This window comes from Lissotriton helveticus, chromosome 4_1, assembly GCF_964261635.1.
Source record: "Lissotriton helveticus chromosome 4_1, aLisHel1.1, whole genome shotgun sequence".
In the NCBI taxonomy this organism is placed as follows: domain Eukaryota; kingdom Metazoa; phylum Chordata; class Amphibia; order Caudata; family Salamandridae; genus Lissotriton; species Lissotriton helveticus.
The window spans coordinates 1,653,318,154-1,653,341,278 of NC_136063.1; the positions used below are offsets into that span (position 1 = coordinate 1,653,318,154).

Genomic DNA, 23,125 nt, shown 5'->3' on the forward strand with positions numbered 1-23,125 from the left:
AAAGCTCAGATATTATAGTACTTACAGATACTGACCTGGGCATTTCACCTCCTAGTTAAACTGTCCTCACTACTCCTTAGACCAGTGGGAAGCTTCCCCTTCAGACTCATTGTTTAGAACATTTGGGCATCCAGTTGGATGAAAGCTGTTGAAGTGAAGTTTTGTGCATCTAAACAATTTTGTTAAAGATTCACACAGCAGGGGAAATGTGCCTCCAGATTATACACAGATGACTTTACACTCAGACATTGAAATGCATTTCTGCAGCCTTTTAGTCAGGGACAAACACATGGTGGATGGGTGGTTCAGAGTGACTTTAGCACTTCCTTTCTGGGCCTGCCCAGTTACAAATAGGCTCTGGGATGATATTTTAGATCAGCAAGCTGGGTTCTGGTGGGTCACGAATGTCCATGCAATAAATAAAGGTGCCTTCGAAATCTGTATTTATCTTGTTGCATTTGCTGCGCTAGAGAAACATAGTTCAAATGTCAAGCTATCTCTTCTGACAAATTGCTGCTTATATTTTTTTAACATTGGGATTGGTGTATACAAACTCCTCTCACATTGCAGTTAGAAAAAGAAAAGTAAACTGATTTATTTGATAATCTTGCTGGGGTAGAGGGAGTGCAAATGAAAGGCTGTAGGATGTAATATTTTATAATATGCAGCAAAATGTAAATACCTGTAAATCAACTGTATACATCCAGCACTTAGGAAAGCAAACATGAAGCAATTTGTTTTGCAATTCTGAAGTGTGATGGAAACAAAGATTTTAATAGGATCAAAACAAATCAACACCCTTTCCTTGGTGTTGCATAAGTGATAAACATTTACTTTCCACACATTATTATTTGTGTGCATTATAGTTTTATCAGTAAAACTGTATGTCTCTGCCATTTTAGTGGCCATTTCAATGAAAAATGTGCAGCAGTGCACTACCACACAATGCTTTAGTTACAATAAAAAACCAGCCCGCCTCATTTCTGTCAAAGCTGAGTGGGTCGCGAAAGTTTGTGGTCCTACAAATTGGGCAGTGGTTCTAAAATGTTTGGTCAACACTGTTCTAGAGATTGCACTTCTGGCCACAGGGGTCTTTACTAACAAAATATCTAGAGGTGATGTTGCAGGGTTTCCCTTTGGGTGCATCTTATCCTTTACAATTCCACATTGAGTAAGAAAATGCTCCATCTTCAGCAGGTGGCAAAACAAGTAATATTGGCGTTGTGAGGATCACACACTACTCCTTCCATATACTTATGACTTCAGAGTGCACGGTCATTATTTGGGTTGGAAAAGCTAATGTAAAGTACAAAAAAGAAAAGCGCTTTGGAAAATTTGGAGTTGCCTATCTATTTGAAATTGCAGAAAACTGACACCCCAGAAGGCTGCAAGGGCTCAACATCTTTGACCAGGAGTCCCTCTAATATGAGCACGTAGACATATTAAAAAAAGAAAGGTCACTAAATTATTCAAAGTCGTGCGCCGTAACCTAACCCTGGCCTACAGAGACTTCAGACCATACAGAACGCCGCAGCCAGACTCCTCCTCCGCCTTCCCCCGACAAACCCACATCGCACGTCACCTCAGGCAACTCTTCTGGCTCCCCTGTACAGAAGAGATGCCAATTCAAGCTGCTGACTGGCGCGCATAAGGCTCTACACAACCAAGGACTCGCCTACATTAACCACCCACTGAAATTACACCAACAGTCGAGAAGACTATGCTCTTCCTCACTCTTACTTGCCCATTCTTCCCGCATCTACCAAAGAAGAATTGGAGGACGCTCCTTCTCTCACATAGCAGCAAAGAGCCGGAACAGCCTCCCTGCCCAACTCCATACCATCACCTCACTGCAGTAATTCTGAATGGCCCTCAAGACCTGGCTGTTCGAATAAGCTTCCGGGACCTGCAAGCTCCTGAATACCCTATTAGGTGATTAGCAGCACTATATAAATTCTGTTTGATTGATCTGAGAATTTGGGGAATTGATCACAACATTCTCGATCTGGGTGGGATGGGACATTTGGAGGTGGTTGAACTTGATAGGCAATGTGGAAGGGCATGGTAGGGAAGGAACAAAGCTTATTGGGGTTGGTGTTTTTAATTCCCTTTTATAAGCCATTCGTGTTCCTCAGTGTTGATTATACCATTTACTAAAATCCCAAATAACGACTGTTGAAACAAAAACCCTCTGCTCTGCACCACCAGAATATATTAATCCTTGAACAGTTTTCAGAAGTTAAACAATCCATGTTTATGTATTTTTCTGGAAAAGAACACTTCATAACCATCCAAAATGTCAACTTTTTGTGCCTCCTTCTGTAGGTGAAAGTTGCCATTCTCAAGTACATTGAAACATTAGCTCAGCAAATGGATCCTGGAGATTTTGTAAATTCTAGTGAAACGCGTCTAGCAGTGTCTCGAATCATCACTTGGACAACAGAGCCCAAAAGTTCTGATGTGAGGAAGGTATGAACTTTATTGATTTTCTTTAAATGTAGTACTTCCATAAATATTTGATTTAGTCAATTAAACTATCTATGCAGTGTTCTAAGAGTGAAAACATAAGTTCCGTATATGACAATAGACTACATTTGGATCTTTCCTTTATAAAAAATGGTAGTACTTTTATGATTGTTGAGATTTATCTCTGGTAGAAAATGAATAATTTCCATATTGTCTTGGTTTGTACAGCAATACTTTCCTTAGCAGGGTCCTTCTGTTTCTCATTATATTTTAATTAGATGTGCAGCTTATAGTGTGGTATGTTTTTGAGAAGTGTTGGGAAATGAGGGTTCTAGCACAAATGGTTTGCTCTCTGTCTAATTTTATTATGTAATAACTAGCAAAAAAATCACTTATATTATGATTGGAAAATGTACTTAAGCAAGAGATAGTTGCACATTTTCTCAAATCCTGTAGAGTGACCGGTGCACTTTCTTGGGGCACTTATCTGTTCCTTTCCTCCCTAAAGTATACTCCTTCTTGGAGTGTATGTATCCTTTAATGATGTTGCAATACTCAACTTAAGATCAGTATGTATATACACCATGTTAAATACCATATGCAAACAAGCATTTCAATGCAATTGGTCTCGCCTTTGGGGCTTTATAAGTATTTAGCCATGCAACACATTTTTTGCAGCAGGTTGGCCAGTAGTGGTTCCACCGGGAATGGAAACAGTGTTCTAAAACGGCCATGCTTCTTGTTTTTATTAGTCAAATAAAGAAAGGACCTTATGAAATGCAAAGCCGGAACAATGGCAAGGGAGATGGGTTAAGTGTTTGAGTCTGCAGGGGAAAATCATCTGTCCAACCAGAAGGGGTCAACCAACCTAGTCCTTATATGTGAAAAACAAAATAAATGTGGTGGCTAAAAAGGTGGAATCAAAAGTACACTAACCTGAATGTTTAATTGGCTTTACAGTAATACAACTTGCATTCAATCTGCTTGAAGAACCTCCGTCAGAGTTCATAAACACAGAGATTCTATCCTTAGATATTTTTTAATATTTTATAATTACTCACGTTATGCACACAGAGGTGGGTGCTGTTACTCCGGTAAGTGTCCTGGAGGAACACTATGTGTTTTTAAAATACCCCTCACACACTATGAATCCCATAGTGTCATGCTTCATCATGGGGGTCTTCCCGTATCTCTACGGGGTGGGGCGTGCTATGACCGACGACTACGTTGGAACACTATTTTTTGTGAAAGGCTATGTGTGGTGTCGGTAGTGGGAGTGGTAGGGAGTGTGGTGACAAGTGAAATAAACGTAAACAATTTCCTGGCTAGTAGAACAAATATTTTTTATTCGCTTCTCCAGCTGGAAATGTTAACAAGGGGTTAGTTAGGGTGTAATTAATATGCCCTCCCTGGTCGACATGTTTAGTAAGCAGTCCCCCCTGCTTTACTCATCAGGACCGTATGGGATCCCTACTACACTCAGAAAAATCTAATTATATGTGATAAGCCTATTGTCCTAAAAACAGATTGAAAAAATAGGCTAATCTGTTTTGAAAGAGGTTGATAATTCGCCCCTACAAAAATTGGCAGCTAGGCCATCTGAAATACAAAAGCAAAAACATTTTATGTATGCTTTGCTAGTCAACACATCACCATTAACGCGGCACATTCGTTACACAGACACATAAACAGTGATATGTTTTGTGATATATTTTTCTGTGATATATTTTTTGAAAGAATTTCTCAGAAAGAAATTCTCTCCTTTGGCGAGGTAGTGCTTCAATTTAAAGTTTCCTTGCTTTTACTCCATTATTAAATGCACATCTCTTTCGTAGTAAACAATAAAAAAAGCACTCACGCAAGTGCTTGCATTCTGTTGAAAATGTGGCGTTGGAAGGCAATGACACACACCCACTCACATGTCTCAGACACACGTCAGACCGCTTTGAAGTTTAAACAAACTGTATATATAAACAGCGAAAGATTATGTCTATCGTTTAGCATTTTTTGTGGGGTTTGTCAGAAGGTATATATAATATAATACATGCATAGTTCTTTATTTAAACTGGCCTCATGAGCTCACCTCGGAGGGGAGGGTGTCTCCAATGGTAAACACTGCGGGGGAACCAGAGAACGAGAAAAAGTTCTTTTAAAAAACAATCTAAAGTTGCCGCTTAAATTCATAGGTATTACTGTTAGAAATCCGGTCATGGACCCTTTGAGATCGGTTGTCGGTAAAACCAGAGTATAGACGTTCTGTGGTTGTGACCTCTATCTGGAAAATGCCGATTATTCGAGACCCCGGCTCCGGTCTATTACTCACATGACCTGAGATCCGTCCTCTGCTTCACACTGGCCTCTGTGCTGCTCAGGTGGTAGCGGAGAGTGTAGTGGCCAGGCTATTTAACTACCCGATGATTGGATAGTTAATAGGCAGATTCAAAGCAGCTGTTTGTTTGGGGCCATAACGTGTTTGCAAAAACTCATGCGAGTTGCTTCCTGTCTAGCGCGTTTGAGAGAAAGACTCGAGCACTAACAAAAATGGCCACCACTGTTGTCCTGCCGGTATACACAGTGAAGTACTCACTTCCGGATTCGTTACTTAGACTGAGAAAATGAGGAAAATTAAATTTAAAAATCCGGGGATTGTGTAAAATAAAGATTAATGTCAATTGCATATTATTAAAGAGTATATCAGCGGAAAAAAGATTTCCAGTAAATGTGAGTTTCAGAAAAATAGGGCAGAAAAGTCTGAGCAAAACAAGGGACTGACGGTCAGTTTATTGACTGTAAATTAAGAGAAACTGATGTTCTGTGTCCAAAGTTCTCTGTCATGGTTCGTGAATGCCCTCGCCCCCCTCTCCCAGATACACACAGTCGTTGTGTGGGGCACGTAGGTGGTAGGATATTGTCTGTTAGCATTTAAGAAGCACCTTGGATTTATAAAATCTGGGGGTGCTATATACTTTCACTATGATGTTCAATGTTAGTCGGGATGGCCTGATTAAAGTTGACCCCACGTTATTTCATCATTTAGCCCGTTCCTGTTAGTTTTAAGGCGAAAAACCCATCTTTGTTCTTTTTCAAATAAATATCTCTCATTTTGTACCTCTTCAGTCATAGTCCAAGAGATATCATCCATATTGTGCCCTTTCTCCAGAAAATGGGATGCCATTTTTTGGGTGATTTCTTACACTTTATGTTGCTCTTGTGTTCTCCTATTCTAGTTTTGACAGGTCTTGTTGTCATGCCGATATATTCTAGGTGGCATGGGCAGGTTATTAGATATACCACATTGGCGCTGTTGCATGTGGTGAATTTCCTCTGTTCCCATGTGGTGCCATTTTGGAATTTGATGTCTTTGCTTCTCTTGGTGAGGTGGCATACTTTGCATCTTCCGCACGGATGATGTCCTTGTATGTTGGCCAGAGTGGACGTTGGGTCTCTTAGTGCCGCTTCTTTTGGTCTTGTGTGGACAATTGTGTCCCATATGCTCTTTCCTCTTCTGTGCGAAAACATAGGTTTGGGGATGTTCAGACCACCGCTATTGAGAATCTTCCAATGTTTGTTGACAATTTTTGTTACCTGGTTTGAATTGGTATTGTAGGTTTTGATGCAGAAAGGTCTTTTCTCTTCAGTTTTTACAATGGGAGCTTCAAGGAGACTTTCTCTGTAATTGTTGTGTGCCCTTTTGTACGCCTTATTGATTATTTTTAATTCAAACCAGGTAACAAAAAGGGCTGCAGCACTTATTGTGCCACCCTTAGAGGCCCTGTGCCCTGACATGCACACACTGCCTTGGCAGGCTGCGTGTCTTGGTGCAGAACTAAACAAAAAATGGACGTGGCATACATCCCTGTGTGCCATGCCCACACAACACTGCTCTGGCATAAATCAGTCACCCCTATAGCTGGAAGCCCTATGCCAGTGGTGAGGGTACAGGTGCATAATCCATGTACCCAGGGCCATTCTGGGCACTGTAAGTGCAGTGCTGCCATTAAGAGTATATGATGCTGGGAGATTATTACGAACTCCGCAGTACCATAATGGCTACACTGAAGACTGAGAAGTTTGGTATCAAACTTCTCAGCACGTTAAACCCACACTGATGCCAGTGTGGGATTTAATGTAAAATGTACGACAGAGGGCATCTTAGAGATGCCCCCTGAAACTCGACCAACTCCCAGTGACCTGACTGAGTGGCTGCCAAGGCTGCCACCCCCAGACATGTTTCTGGACCTCTGGGTCGAGAGCTTGCCACTCTCGGGGGCCTGAAACAATGCACATCATGGGACAAGGTGCCAAGCCTCCTCCCCCATGATGGGCAGGGTTCGCGAAGGAGAAGCTTCAAAGGCATACCGCCTTTCCAGACACCTTGCTGTACTCAGCAACTGGTCCCCACTGGTTCTACCCCCCACTTTGGGCAGGAGACACGGCAGGAAAAACAAACACTTGTAGGGTGAGGGAGGCGAGGTGAAGCGCAACCTCGAGTCCCCGGCATCTTGAGGATGGGGGCACCCAGCCAACCAGGGGCAGGCTCCTGCCCCCTCCCACTGGAGAGTGGCAGAATAGGGGGTGTACCCACTTCAGGGAAGGGACCCATTGGTCCCTGCCCTTACCTACCTGTAAACGCCCCCAAATGTAGTATTTGGGGGCACCCAGAACCTTCCTTCCTCAGATCCCGATTCCAAAACTACAAGAAGAACAAGAAAAAAGAAGACCTGCCGTGCAGCTGCTAACAAGAGGACGACACCAACCTGCTCCTGCTAAACCCCGGCGTCTCCTATGGTCAGCAACCTCAAAAACCCCGGAGGATCTGACTACCTTGCTCAACCAAACACTGGGACTCCCACAAGCAGTGGTTCTGCTCAAACATCTACAACCATCTACAACCCCTGGTGCCAGCCAGGAACTGCGAATTCAGCACACTCTGCACCCGCCGAGCCCGGCCTGTGCCAAAGTGAACAAAGACCACGAGGACGTCCCCCCGGCGACTGTGACCAAGAATCCAGCACCCAAGGACTCCCCTCGACGCTCCTGACGACACCTGCAGCCTCAACACTTATCTGTTCCTTTTCTGCCAAAAGCATACTCCTTCTTGGAGTGTATGTATACTTTAATGATGTTGAAATACTCACTTTAAGATCAGTATGTATATATACCATATGCAAACAAGCATTTGCAATGCAGCTGGTCTCACCTTTGGGGCCTTATAAGTATTTAGCCATGCAGCACATTTTTTGCAGTTGGTTGGCCAGTAGCGGTTCCACCGGGAATGAAAACAGTGCTCTAAAACGACCATGCTCCAACCAGCAGGGGGTAAGATTTCCCGACGCCTAAAGACACCCCGGCGCCCCGTGGCCCCCTGTGCCCAACTCCTGGGTGTCTACCAAACCTACAGCTTCCCAACTTACCCCTCGAAGTGGTGGTTGCACCTGAAGAATCACTGTTCCCGAGCTTGCAGTCTTTTTTCGTCACTCAGCTTTCCCATTGAAATCCATTGGGCACCCGACAGCCCAAAAGCACCCTTCACCCAGCCGCCCCATGTCGCTGGGAGTGCACCATCTGTTCTGTTCGACTTCCCCACTTGCCCTGAGCAAGTGACCAGGAGCTCTACTCTCACAGCCTTGTGGCCTGCCTTCTAGCATTGGGCCTACTCTCTCTGCACCCGGATGCCCCTCTGCCCCTGAGGGTGTAACTACAGTACCTACCTGAACCTGGGAGACCCCTGATTCTTACCCCAGAACCTTAACTCTGCCAGTCGAGTACTTTTTCTCCATAGGGTAACTTTGACTGGTTTTCACTTGGAAATTCTTCTAAGTGTCGAGTTTTGAAACTTTGAAATATTCACAATCCCAGTGCTGGATCTTCGCATCCAGCACTGACCAGAAAAAGTGAAAATAACTGTGATTTTCCGATAACCTGATTTTCCTCCATTGGGTAACATTGGCTGTTTTTTGACAGAAATTCTTTTAAGTGGATTTTTTAAACATACAAATATTCCTTAGAAATCGCCTGTTTAACAAAAACGATTTCCTTCAACTGTTTTCAGGAGGTGCACCATGGCTGAATCCAGGATCCAGCCCTGAGTAAGAAAAACGTACGTAAAGTAATTGCTATTGCAGTTTGCCTAAAATTCCCATTGAGCTCGATGTTACTATTGTGTTAAATTTGTGTTGCATATTGCAACAACTGTATCTATTGCATCCAAAAGTCTATTGCTCATTGACAGTATTCAACTGTAGCATCTCATTCTGAGAATGTATTTTTATACCAACCTGTGGTTCTAAAATAAAATAACAAGTATATTTTTTATACTTTTTTATACAAAACAATTGGCCTAGAGTTCAGTTCTTGAGTGTGTGAGACCAATTGCTGAGTGAGTGTGTACATCAAATGCTTTACATTGTCCTCTGATACTGCCTTACTACTCGACCAAGCTACTACTTTGGAGAGTAAGGTTCTATCTAACTTTAACCTCTGCCAAACTTCTGGGGACTGCTGGACTCTGTGCACACTGTACCTTACTTTGGTGTAGTATATAAAGAGCCACTTTCTTACACTTACCAGCAGCGTCAACATTACCCGCTCAGTGCAGCAACAAATTTAGCTGTTTCAGTCTAGACGTCATGGTGGCAGCCGAGGTACGGACAGTGATCCTCTGACTCTTGCTTCCTTGCTGCATTCGGTTACCAAGCTGCTTTCATTTTCCTTCCTGGCCCTACAACCTTAATCCTCCCAAGTCTACGGCCTGCCCTGTCAACCTCTCCAGCATGAGACAGCTAGGTTTTGCACATTGTTCAAAGGGGCTATGTCTCGCCATTCCTTTTGTACCAACCACTAATGCGTTTATTGGTGTACCACACCTCTGTGTTTGTGAACAAACCCAATCTCCTGGTGGTCAAAGTAACCATTAAGCGGGTGCTGGCCTCTGAGAGGAGTAAGGTGTCCTGTTGTGTTACATCCTCAAGACAAAAAAGGATGGAGGCCTCCGGCCTCTCATTTCTCCAAGTTATTGCTGTAACCCAAGAATACTAAGACCCTTGAGATCAATTATGTGTGGTGGAGTTTGCGGGATCTTATAAAGTTAGTATCATCCACATAAAATAAGGCCTTGTGTTCAGCTGCCGGAGTGGGGATGCCCTTAATGTTTGTAATCTTTCTGATAGCAATCACGACTGGCTCAAGAGCAAAGACAAAAATGCAGCAGAGAGGAAAGTGGTCTTCAGTACACATTTCAGTCATTACTTGCCCTGCCTCGAGTTCTGATCAACCCTCTCTCTTTAAATCACTGGTTGTGATGCATTTTTTTAGTAGCCTGGTGCATATGTTTCCTCACCCCTCAATATCATTCGCCATCCTTCTGCGGATCCTGAATCTAGCCCAGACTTTCTTTATGTGCATGTCCTTTGAGCCTATGCATAGTTGCTCACTACGACATTTGACATTCAATACAGTCTTTCTTATAGCCATCACTTTTGCGCACCTGGTGAGTGAACTACTGTCTCTCTCTCTCTGCTGCCTCCCAGCGCCATTTCTTCCAGGACAAATTGGTGCTGAGAACTTAGGCTGCCTTCTTGCCAAGATGGTATTAACCTTCTCGGTCAATCAACTGATTACCATACCAACTTTTTTCTCTGTGCTTCACCCCTCAAAAGAAGAAGAGAGGCTCCATCAGCTAGACCCTATGAGAGGTTTGAGTTTCTATATTAACTGTACAAGACCAACGTGTTGATCTTCTCATTGGGGATTCAGAGGGACAAAGAAAGGCAACATGGTGCAGATGAGGAATCTTGCAAGGCGGATAGTATTCTGGCTCAGAATCTGTTGAAAGCCGAGGGCTCATTCTACAAGGGCTATGGCAAGGGCCAGGAGGTGGATCTAGACATCTGCCAGGCTGTAACATACGCACACTTTCACAAAACATTACTCCCTTGGCCGCGAGTTCCAACTGGAGGCCTTTTTTCCTACTTGTTCCTGCAAGATTTCCTACTCAGAGCCCACTCCCCGTGTCCGTCACCTTTTGGAGGTATTGCTGTGGTATCTATTCTAACTAAGAAAAACCTGTGGCTAGAAGAATCAGTAAGAAGACTGAGTTACTTACCTTCGGTAATTCCCTTTCCCGTGGGTACTCTTATCTAACCACAGATTGTGGGAATCATGTTTGTAGCCTGAATTACAGAAATTAGTGCATGTATCCCTAAAAATGTACTTTCAGGTTTACTCCAAGGAAATATATTGTTTTTCAGAGTTCTATATGAACCAAAGATACACTGCCATACCTTCTCTCTTAAACTTTAGGCCGGGCATTTATTTGGCCCATAGCTTTAGGCCAGTGGAAATTGGATCCAACATTTAAAGTATTTTATGAACTGATAGGTGCAGGATGGCATCAAAGGCTGAATGGTGCATGCGTGGAAACAGTGTTTTTTTTATATCTGCAGCAATGCCTATTAAGTACCCACCTTTACAGTAATTGCTAAAGTGGGCACTTAACTCTCCATCTATCCTGATAGGCACTTAGGCACCTTCAGTGTGTATTAATGCAGTTGCTTACTTCACAAACTGCATTCAAAGTTGATTTGTTTAACTATATATTTTGCTACGTGGCCAAATTGTCATAACTGTAAATTTTGCCTGTGCTTTGACAGTTTGTTCCATTATTGGAGCAACTATGTAACCTTATCATTAAGAAATTGCAATTCAGTGCAATACTGATAGCCCAACATAACCTTGGTCACTCTAGCAGTTAAGTGGAAAGCACTCAGTCAGAACTGATGGACAGTTTTACCTTCCCAAACATTCTCTTTCTTTGGGGAAAATAAACTGCTGATATAAAATAATCAAGTGTTAAGTACTTCAACGTACAAAAGACAGTTTTGAGTTTTGTTTGTTCACAAATGCATTGAAACTGTGTCGATCATAAAAGTAAATGTGTTGGGATTGTAACTGAGATCATCATGACATTGATATGCAGAACAATTGGGTATCGTCATACACGCATTTCACAGTTACAGTATTAATATTTGGTAAGACGGGTAACTGTCTAGTCATTTCATAACATTTTTCAATCCTTTTCCAGGCTGCACAGTCAGTGCTGATTTCATTGTTCGAACTCAACACCCCAGAGTTTACAATGTTACTGGGAGCCTTACCGAAAACTTTTCAGGATGGCGCTACCAAGCTTTTACAGAATCATCTTCGTAATGCAGGCAACGGTGCACAGGTATGGCTCGGACATTAACTTTCGGGGAATGGCGGTGAAGAGTTTATGCAATCAAAATAAGACTTGGGCAACTGTTGATAATTATTTAATAGGTGAATTATTCTGTGTTTATTTCAAAATTCTGCATCGGAGGTGGAACACTTATAGTTTCTAATGAAACCTTTGCAAACGGCAAGCTGTTATTTTGTTTCTTCTTAACAATATATCTGATAGAGACTTCTAGCTGCAGATTACTTACCTTTGAATTTCCCCCGGCTTCAGACTGGATCCGGATGATTTTTTGTGAGTAGTACCCCTGTGCTCAAATAGGTGGTGCTGAACTGCTCAACGTGTACCACACATGCTGGAAGTGACATTAGCTGCATCTATATAGGCGCCACTTGAGCGCGCTGGCGTCACTTAATTTCTTTCCGCGCCAACCAGTGCTGATGCAGAATAGAGCTACTCCTTTATCACTGACTGGATTTTTTCAACGTTTTGTTGAGTATTTTTGAGGATTTTCTTCCTGGTGTGTTAGGAGATGTCATCTAGGAAGACAGCATTCCAGCCCTGCGGCTCCACCCCGTGTCTGTCTGTGGTGTTTTGAGCGTAACCTGAAGTTGTGCTCCGATTGCTACGCCATGAACCCAAAGGCTTTGAGGTAGTTGTCCCTAAAGTTCATGGCTGCCCAGCATGCAGCTTCATGTAAATCGAGGTTACGGTCGAGAAAAAGGTCCTGGGATGGCTTTTGGAGTCAGAGGTCATTGTCCCATTCCATGACCGTAGAACACTGGCAACTCAAGGCGCAAGAAAAGGGAGGAGCGTCAACTATCTGAAAGAAACAGGTTACTATTAGATTCCTTACCTTAGAATATCCCCAGGCGTCAGACTGGATCCGGAAATTTTTGCGTAGCAGTACCCTTGCGTGTCGGTAGGCGTCGTCTGCGGCTCCGCGTCCGTCGTCAGCGTCGTGATGACGTCGTCGGAGTACTTAGACGCCGCCTCCGTGCGCTGACGTCAGTTCTTCTTTTTTCCGCGCCAGCAGCGCAGATCCGGAAAAAGTGGTACATTAGTCATTTTTTAACTAAACTTTTTACGATCCCTTTTGATCATTTTTCAAGTCTTCGACTCCGAACGGTGCCGGTAGGGATGCCAGGTTTTAAGCCTTGTGAGGACTGCAAGCGACTGATGTCGGTCACTGACCATCACCGCCGGTGCCTTCACTGTCTCTGCGTCGACCATGATGACCGGTCGCGGGATCAGAGCCATCATAGCTCCGGGAGTCGACATGACTCCTCAGGTTCGAAGTCGTCAGGTAAGCACAAGAAGTCGAAGAGACGTCATCGGTCTTCCGACTCCCCCCCCCCCCGACGCTCGAGCGACGCGGCCTGGGGTTCGGGTGACACCGCCCACGCGGCTCCGTCGGAGTGACGGGCGTCGCGTACGGCCCCACACCCTCTGGTCCCTGGGCCGGACGCGACGTCGAAGGAGATCGAGCGTTGAGGTCTCTCACTCCTCCGGCGGGCACCGCGGCGCCTTCGGGCCCAGTGGACCCGTCTGGGGGCCCTAGCGGGTCGGGGGCTTTGGCCCCGACGCCGGCGGGTGCTTTGGCCCCGACGCCGCCGGCGCCTTCGGGCTCGGTGCCGCAGGGCCCCGCTGGATACGCTTCTGGATCCAGGTCATCGCCAGTTGACCTGACGACCTCACCGGCGCCGGTCCCTCAGGTGTCACCTCCGGCGCCGCTCTCAAAGCCGTTTGGAGAGTTTTACTTCAATGAACCGGCCCCATCAATTGACAACCCTGAGTATCAGGAGATGGGAGATGAGGAGAATTGGGAAGGGTCTGAGGACCCTCTGACACGAGAGTGTCAGTCCCAGGAGGACTGGACAGGTGGACTTGGGGATGCCAGTGGTCTGGACACCTCGCCAGACACTGGTTTTGTCTCACCTCCTACCGTGGCTACGGAGGAGGGGGCAACCTACAGCGTGGTGTTGACGCGGACGGCCATGGCCTTGGGCCTTGAGCGCCCCGTCGCGGCCGTGAGGACTAACCTTCTCATTGAGGTCCTTAAACCGCAGTCAAGCTCGGGTAAGCCTCTGCTGCCGTTTAATGAGGCCTTGACCGACGTTCTTTTGGGCACATGGTGCAGGCCCGCTACAGGTTCGCCTGTAGATAGGAACGTGGCCAGACACCACCGCCCGGCCCCGGGCGACCCTTGTTTCCTGTCCACCCACCCCACCCCTGAGAGCCTCGTTATCCAGGCTTCGAATTCCCAGACCGCATTCCCGTCGGCTCCGCCTGACAGGGAATCCAAGAGGTATGAGCAGTACGGCAAAAAGGTATTCTCCTCCCTGAGTCTGGGACTGCGGTCTTCCAACACCGCATGCCTCTTGGGCCGCTACACCCACTCTCTGTGGGATACGGTCGCGAACGTGCTGCCAGAATGCCCGTTGGAGGTACGGGCTAAACTCGGCCAGGCCCTTGTGCAAGGCCGAGATGCAGCACGGTATTCTATCCGGTGTGGGCTGGATACCACCGACTCACTGGGCAGAGCGATGGCAACGACGGTGGCGATTCGTCGCCACGCCTGGTTGAGGTCCGCCAACTTCTCGGCCGATGTCCAGAATACACTCATGGACATGCCGTTTGATGGCCGTCGCCTTTTTGGCGACAAGGCAGACCATGTGCTTGAGCGCTTTTAAGGACTCCAGGGCTACGGCCAGGTCCTTGGGCCTCTCGGCCCCGCGCCAGCAAATGGGTGCCTTTCGCTCCTTTCGTGGCCACGGAAGGGGCACCCCCACACGTGCTGCCAGCCACGCACCGCAGAGTAATATCCAACGCAGTGGCGACCGTGGAAACCGCCGTGGTGGCGGTCGGGGACAACGGCGAGGACAGTCCACACCTTTCCCCGCAGCATCCGCCTCAGAACCCTCCTAGTCCGTGCTTTCAGGCCCATGTGACGCCAGTGGGGGGCAGGGTTCGCCATCACCTCCTCCACTGGCGCACTGTCACTTTGGACAGGTGGGTGCTGCAAATCGTCCGAAGGGGCTACTCACTCCCCTTCGAGGCGACCCCTCCAGCCATGCCACCGTAATACCACCACGTATCGGGGGATCATTTGCGACTTCTGCAGGAGGAAGTTACGGCCCTCTTGGCCAAGGGGGCCATCCAGTGCGTTCCTGGGCCAGAAGTAGGGTGTTGTTGCTACTCCCACTACTTTCTGGTACCCAAGAAGGGCAAAGGGGCCTACGCCCTATCTTTGAGCGCAGATCCCTCTCCCTTCCCCAACCGGAGCACGTAGTTGTGATGGACGCGTCCCTCCGGGGCTGGGGAGGCCACATGGGAGAGGCGGAGATTAGAGGCCTCTGGTCTAGGGCGGAGTCCCGGCTCCTTATCAACATTATGGAGCTGTGGGCGATTCGTCTAGCACTGAAGGCATTCCTCCCCTCTGTCCGGGGGAGTGTAGTGCAGGTGTTCACGGACAACACCACCGCCATGTGGTACTGCAACAAACAGGGCGGGGTGGGACGTGAACCCTTTGCCAGGAGGCTCTGCGCCTCTGGCAGTGGCTGGAACATCAGCGCGTGACCCTGGTGGTTCAACACCTGGCAGGTTCTCTGAACGCCGGGGCGGACGAGCTCAGCCGTCGTTGCATGATGGATCACGAATGGCGTCTGCACTCGGAAGTGGCGCAAGGCCTCTTTCAGCAGTGGGGAGAGCCTTGGTTAGATCTATTCGCCACAGAAGAGAACGCGCAATGTCATCAGTTCTGCGCGTTGGAATTTCCAAGGCGGCACTCGCTCGGAGACACTTTTCGTCGCGAGTGGAGTTGCGGTCTGTTGTACGCCTTTCCGCCTATACCACTTCTGCCCAGAGTTCTGAAGAAGATCAAACGCGACCGGGCCCAAGTCATCCTTGTGGCTCCGGATTGGGCACGGAGGTACTGGTATCCCGAGCTACTCTGTATGTCAGTCGATCCCCCGGTTCGTCTGCCTCTTCAGGAGGACCTTCTGCTGCAGCAGCAGGGGATGGTCCTCCCCCCGTACCTGTCCAGTCTCCACCTCCATGAGCTGCGACAGTTGAGGCCATTTGACTTGCCTCCTGAAGTCTGTAATGTCATTCTGGCAGCCAGGCGTCCCTCCACAAAGTCGGTATACGCCTGTAGGTGGAACAAATTTGTGGCATGGTGCACAGCAAAGGCTGTGGATCCTCTTTCTGAGGTTCTTCTCTTCCTTCTTTCTCTTGCCCAGCAGGGCTCTGCTCTGGGCACTATCAAGGGTTACCTTTCTGCCCTTTCAGCCTTTCTATGGCTGCCTGATCAACCTTCTTTGTTTAAGTCACCTATTCAAACTCGTTTTCTGAAGGGCATCACACACATGTTCCCTCCTGTTCCGTTTGTGATGCCTCAGTGGGACTTGAACCTTGTTCTTACCTTTCTGATGTGCGCTCCCTTTGAGCCAGTTCACAACTGTCCTCTCCGTCTTCTTACTCTGAAGATTGCTTTCCTGGTAGCCATCACCTCTGCCAGGAGAGTGAGTGAGCTCCAGGCTCTTTCATCCAAACCCCCCTTCCTTTCTGTCCATCCGGAAAAGGTTGTGTTGTGGACTAGACCATCTTTCCTGCCCAAGGTTGTCACTGCCTTCCATATCGGGCAGTCTATCACCTTGCCCACCTTCTTTCCGCCACCGCATCCCTCTAAAGAGGCAGAGCGGCTCCACCGTCTGGACCCAAAACGTGCGCTTTCGTTCTATCTAGATCGCACACGCCAGTTCCGGGTGGATGACCAACTCTTTGTTGGTTACGTGGGCGCTAAGAAGGGACGGGCGGTGCACAAGAGGACCATCTCTCGGTGGGTCGTCTTGTGTATCAAGGTATGTTGCTCCTTGGTGAGGAAGGAGCCTCCTGTTGGGCTGAGAGCCCATTCCACTCGGAGCACGGCAGCTAACACTGCCCTGGGCCGGGGAGTCCCCTTGCAGGACATCCGTCAGGCAGCTACGTGGGCATCGCTGCACATGTTTGCGAGACACTACTGCCTGGACAGCCAAGTCCGGAGGGATTTGGCCGTTCCGTCCTCCAGGTCTTTGTGGTGTGATTATTGGTTCGCAGACCCACCACCGGGGTTGGTGTTGCTGGGGTATCTATTCTAAGGTAAGGAATCTAATACTAACATGTTTCTTTCAGATGAACAAGTTACTTACCTTCGGTAACGATATATCTGTTAGAAACAGTAGTTAGTATTAGATTCCTTACCGCCCCACCCATCCTCCCCGTTCTGTGAACTAATATCTAGGGTTCAGGGCCCTAGTTTCAAGGGCACCAGTGTTGGTTTTTAACATGGCTCTGCGTTTCTGGCGCGGAAAAGCTGTGTCTAAGAACTGACGTCAGCGCGCGGAGGCGGCGTCTAAGTACTTCGACGACGTCATCACGGCGCCGACGACGGACGCGGAGCCGCAGACGACGCCTACCGACGCGCAAGGGTACTGCTACGCAAATATTTCCGGATCCAGTCTGACGCCTGGGGATATTCTAAGGTAAGGAATCTAATACTAACTACTGTTTCTTACAGATATATCGTTACCGAAGGTAAGTAACTTGTTCTTCAAGGCCTGGCTTCTCACCTTCCCGACTTTCCAGGGGCTGGAGCGACAGTGACCCAACTGAAAAATTTCTATTAGGGGATATGCCTCAGTTTTGAGCAGCCGACCCTTCTGCCACGCCTTCGGGTCTCGCGGGGTTCGAAGGGGTCCCATCTGGTTCACGGCAGTGGCTCTGGACCCGGCTCAAGTGTGCCCCCATGGATCCATTCCTGAATCCGGACTAGCGCATGTTTTGCCAGCTCGACCTTTTCCGGTGCCAGTCCCAATGCCGACGCTCCCGATGCCACTGGCACCATCCCTATTCTGATCACAGCAGGAACTTTGCTCGCTAGATTGAAACTTGAGCCCTATTCCCTTGGGTTAGGACTCAGGTATGATGTGGAGTGGTAACTGGACCCTGCAGAATACCATCCCTCCCATACTATCTCTATGAAAAAGGCCCTAAGATGGACTGTTGTGAGGAGGATGAAGCCAGTGGGCTAGATACTTCTCCAGATACCATTATGCCTTCTCATCCACCGTGGCTACGGAGGAGAAAGTTTCATATTTAATGATGGTGCGGAGGGCTGCTGAGGTCCTTGATCTTCAGTTGCCCTCTGTGGCAGTCGAGACTAACACCTAGACAGAGGTGCTGTAACCGGGAGTCTTGACATCTGTACTGCCACTCCTTTTCAACGAAGCACTCACTGATGTTCATTAGGGAACCAGGTCCAGAGCCAGCACTGGGGCTCCTGTGAATAGAGCGATCTCCTGCCGCTCAGCTCCAGGAGGCCCAAAATTCATCACCCAACACCCTTCCCTGGAGAAGTTGTTGGTCCAAGTCTCAACACCCCAAGGGGCATTCCCTGCCTCTCCCTTGGATAGGGAACCAACGAGGCTGAACTCTTTGGGGAAGGAGATGTTTTCTTCCACCATCCTGGCATTGCGGTGCCATACACCCACACTCTGTGAGACATGGGTTTACAAGTTCTCTCTCATGCTGTGTTCAATCTGAGAGATGAAGCAAAATTTGCAAAACGATTTACACTTGACACAACCAATTCACTGGGCAGAGCTGTTTTATCGACAGTGGCCCTGAGGCGCCAAGCCTGTTTGAGGAAGATGACTTTTCGGGGGGGGGGGGGGTCCATGCTTTCCTTATGGACCTGACTTTCGATGGCACCTATCTCTTCAGAGATAAGGATATCGAGCTCTTCAAGGACAGGGGGGCTACAGCCGAGTTCTAAGGCCTTTCTACGGCCCAACCTTATCCTCAATCCGCTTTCGTTACTTTGGTGGCTACGGAAGAGGCTTTCAGCCATGCTGATTTCTCCCCAGGCACAGAGCCACACATGCTTCTCAGCCTCTGTGTGGACAAGGGTGCAGTATCCACAGACCTCATGGGTCAGATAACCAGCAGTCTGGTCCGTCCACCATCCCCCTGGCAGCCTCCAAATCTTAACCTAATCTGCCCCTTTACCCCCATGGGCGTCAAGTTGGGAGCGGGATTTGTCATCACCTCAGCGGCCAGACTCTGGAACGCCCTTCCCCTCACCATCCGAGGAAACAGCAACCTCTTGTCTTTTAGAAAGGCCTTGAAAACGCATTTGTTTGCAAAATCCTGCTGATCTGCCCTGAGCCTGCGCTAAACCATTTAATCTTCAAGCGCTGCGAGGCCTCAGGGCAGTTATGCGCTATACAAATGCAATTTTTCATTTCATTTCATTTCACCTGCCCCACTGGCAGTCCATAACATCAGATGGTGGGTTTTGCAGATTGTCCGAAGGGGCTACTTCCTCCTCTCTGAGAGTAACTCTCCCTTGGGGGGACCTGGGATGACGAAGTGAGCTAAAGAATGATGATGGAGTCATCCCAGATCTGTGACGGAGTGAGTGTCTGAAAAGTTTCAGGGTTCCGTCCATCATCTCCTTGTGTTTGCTTTGTTCGCGCTAAGTTGGCAGGGTATGCCCAGATGTGGGTCCCTTGCTCACTTTGCCCCTGGATTCAATCTAGCCTGGCTGGTGAGGGGTGTTACCCCGAAACCGGTCCCATGATGCTCGTTTCCGGTTCAGGGAAGATCTGGCGTGGCAGTTAGGGCTGGACTGTTCCCATGGGGCACAGGGTCAAGACTGATTTGTATATAGCTGTGTCTGAGCTGAGGTGGCGAAGTGAGCTAAAGAATGATGGATTCAACCCAGATCTGTGACGGGGAGTGAGTGTCTGAAAAGTTTCAGCGCTCCGTCCATCACCTCCGTGTGTTTCCTTTGTTCGATCTAAGTTGGAAGGGTATGACCAGGCATGGGTCCCTTGCACACTTTGCCACTGGATTCAAGCTAGCCTGGCTTATGAGGGGTGATACCCCAAAACCGGTCCCAGGATGCTTGTATCCTGTCCTGCTGGACTGCTCCTGTAGGAAGGTAGATCCCTGACTATGGTTGCCCCCAACTTTTTGCCTGGTGTTTTGCTGGTTTTCTGACTTAGTTGACCTGGGGCCCTGCTATTCAGGACCCCAGGCCTACTGCTCTCTCTGTAAAATGGATTCCATGTACCTTAGGTACATATCTAATTGGATACTGAGTCACCTTATCAGTCCCTGTACAGTGTACCTTAGGTGCCCAGGGCATAGGTGTACCCAGGGCCTACCAGGGGCTGCAGCATGTATTATGCCACCCCTGGCTGGCCATCCAAATCAGACACAACTGGCTGCTTGACAGCTGGGGCAAGGTGGTGTAATCACCCTTTGCTTTAGATATAGTATTCCTATATCTAAACCTAAAATGGACACATATATTCCTATCAGTCACTCCTATGGCAGGCCTTAACAATCCTGAAGGCAGAGTGCATGGAATCATGTGAAATGGTGCTCTGGCATGAGCTGAGCCCGTTTGCAGCTTGCGGAACCAAGTCCTAATAGCTGTTCCATGATAACGCTATACCATATACTCTTAAGGGCATTATGTACCGCGCGGTCATATGCTAACTTTGGTATAACATTATCAAAACATGTCGAGTAAGGTGTCATACGAATTGGAATACTAACCCCTCGCCAATTCTGGCGACGGGGTTAGCATTCCACCCTTCTAGAGGGACACGACATGTTGGTAACCTGTAACCCCGGTTAAAGTCAGACATAGCCTCAGCTCCACAAGATGGATGCTGCCACCGAGACACAAGTCTGCCCTCCTGCTGCTGGGAGTCCTCCCAGCGCAGGAGGCAAGGACAAAGGCTTTCCTGCCAGGGGCGGTGCCAGCACCGTCCCAGACAGGATTTTGTGTATCCTAGGTAGGCAGGGCTTTAGAGGAAGGTGACTGCAAGTGGCACCCCGGTGCTCACTATGCATAGGTCGGCTTGAACCAGTTCCAGGGGCACTCCAGCCCCTGATCTGGGGAAAAGCCCGGCAAAGGAGAGGGGTGTAACCACCCCCCTCCTAGTCCCACCCATAGGGCAGGACTTAGTCGCGTGCCAGCCCCCTTTTGCAGGATAAAGGTAGGAGCAGGCCCCCTTCCAAACTAGATCAATCTTTGAATCCTGAACCGACTTTCTACGAGAGGAACTCAAGACTCTTCCTAAGATTTCTCCCTTGTGACTAAGGAGTAGTCACCCTGCAGCAGCAGGCACCAACCAAGCATCGCGGTCTGCTGTAAGTCTCTCCTCCGGATCAAGACTGCCCAGCACGACGAGAACCGTCTTCCCTGGCACCTCTGACCTCAACCTGCATCATCAGCCCAGCTGTGATCCGTGGGTGTGACGAGACCTCGAGGGACCGGCCATCTTCCAAGACTGCACGACGCTTGACCAGCACGACTCCCGAGTGACCCTCGACCGAGTGCTTCGGGGTAAGAGAAGCCCCAACCCTGAGCAGCTCCAGCACCGAAGTTCAGCCCCCCTGCATCCACGAGATCTGCGTGGGGCCCTTCTGCTCTTTGCTGCTCACCGCGTTGTCCAGGACACTTGCCCGTTGGCTAGTGGCCCTCTTACGACGCTTCACGACGACAAACACCGCTGGTCTGGTTGCTCCAGACTAGCCCTTGCTCCCCTCCAAAAGAGGAGCACCCTGGGCCCTCCTGGTCCACTCCAGACGCCATTTTGAGTCCACCGCGTGGGCTTGCATTTGCCAAGACTTGTTGCCCCAATCCTGGGTCCAGCGACGTCGACAGCAGAGACCTTCGTGGGACAGCTCGCACCTCCATCCTGGTCGCCGACAACGCCTCCTGGTCCGAGAGACTGCAGAGCCCAGCAGCGCCCACTCACCTGGTCGAGGTGACTTCGTCCGGTGCCATCCTGGTGCCCACCTAAATCACTGGCTAGTGATTCAGAACTTGGTCCCCTCTGCTTACAGGTCTTCTTCTCCCCTGATCCAGGCTTGGATCACCACGAACTTCTTCACTGGCCGCCTGCCAGCAACTTCTTTCTTCAGGCTCCTGGTTCTTCAACAAGGGTTTCCGACGCAACTTGAACCCTATGCAGCCGCAGCCCCTGGGCTAGGTAAACTGAGTACTCCGGTGCTCCAGCATAGTCCAACACCCTAAGTGTTCGGATCCACTCTTGTTTTCGACCCACCTAGTCGGGTTCGCCCGAGAACAGTAACTTTGCAATTGCTAGTATCCATAGACTTGTTCCCGCATTACGCGTGAGAGTTCCCACTCTGCACACGGCGTCCCTAGGCCTCCTGCTTCTAATCCAAGGGTTCAGCATTGTAGGCCTAGCGTTTCTACAGTCTAGAAAAGTATTACTTACCTGCTAGTAACTTCGCATTCCACTTCTTGTGTATATGGTTTTTCGTGCCCCTCGGGCATTTGTGTAAATTGTGCGACTTTCAGTAATTCTTTAAGAGTTTTGTTGTGTGCTTAGCTCCCTGTCTCATAAAGAGCCAGGGTAGTCCTGTTATAAATAAATATACTTTATTTTTGATAACAACTTGTGTGATGTTCTTTCACTTGGTGTTCAAGGGGTAATGTGATGATAAAACAGCTGGCTTAACACGCCCTCTAGAGTCTTAGCCTTAGACTGCTCGTATCCATGCTACTAGGATAGCTGGTCTATCAGGTTGACTTACAACCAATCATCAATAAGGGTTGTCTGGACTGATACATAGTGATCACTAGAATAGTGAGCACTGCATATCAGGCCAACTTCTCACAGCTCCCATGAGGCAAAGAGGCAAGACTGATTTGCATATAGCTGGGTCTGAACTGAGGTGGTGAAGTATGCTATAGAACGATGATGGATTCAACCCAGATCTGTGACTGGAGGTGAGTGTCTGAAACGTTTCAGTGCACCGTCCATCATCTCCTTGTGTTTGCTTCCCTCTGGTGTTCACCAAGGAGATGGTGGTGGTTGTAACTCATCTGCGGAGATCAAGGGTGCCAGTCTTCTCTTATCTTGACGAGAGGCTTTTGAGGGTGGGCTAGCCCCAGACTGTCATCTACCACCTCTAGACAGCACTCGCTGGGGTTCACTGTCAACATGCCTACCTCACACCTGATCCAGCTCAGATTCTCCCTGTCATCTGAACTGTTCTGGACACAGTGCAGTTTCGGGCTTATCCTCCTGAGTAGCAAGTCCACAATTTTCAGGCTATGATACCGAGGTTTCTCCTGGATTTCGGTGAGGCAGACTCAGAGGGTGTTGGGACTTATTGCTTTCTGCATCCTGCTTGTAACATGCCCGATGGCATGTGTGGGCTCTGCAGTGGGACTTGAATTTTCAATGGGCACACAATTAGGGGAACCTCTCCGACATGGTCCAGATCTCGGAGGGACCTGCGAAAGATCTGCAGTGGTGGCTAACAAACCGTGATTGGTTCAAAGGCAGACCTCTCTCCCTTACCCAAACAGATCTCACAGTAGTGAAGGATGCTTCACACCTGGGCTGAGGC

General features: G+C 48.4%; 1 protein-coding gene across 26 annotated transcripts in view; it reads left to right on the plus strand.

Moving 5' to 3' along the window:
* CLASP2 (cytoplasmic linker associated protein 2) overlaps nucleotides 1–23,125 on the plus strand; it is a 2,039,150-nt gene that overhangs the window by 1,713,279 nt on the left and 302,746 nt on the right. For all 26 annotated transcript variants that reach the window (XM_078688301.1, XM_078688302.1, XM_078688307.1 and 23 more), the window contains 2 exons: nucleotides 2,326–2,469; nucleotides 11,549–11,692. In XM_078688301.1, coding sequence (XP_078544427.1) covers nucleotides 2,326–2,469; nucleotides 11,549–11,692 — 288 coding nt within the window. The remainder of the gene's footprint in view (nucleotides 1–2,325; nucleotides 2,470–11,548; nucleotides 11,693–23,125) is intronic.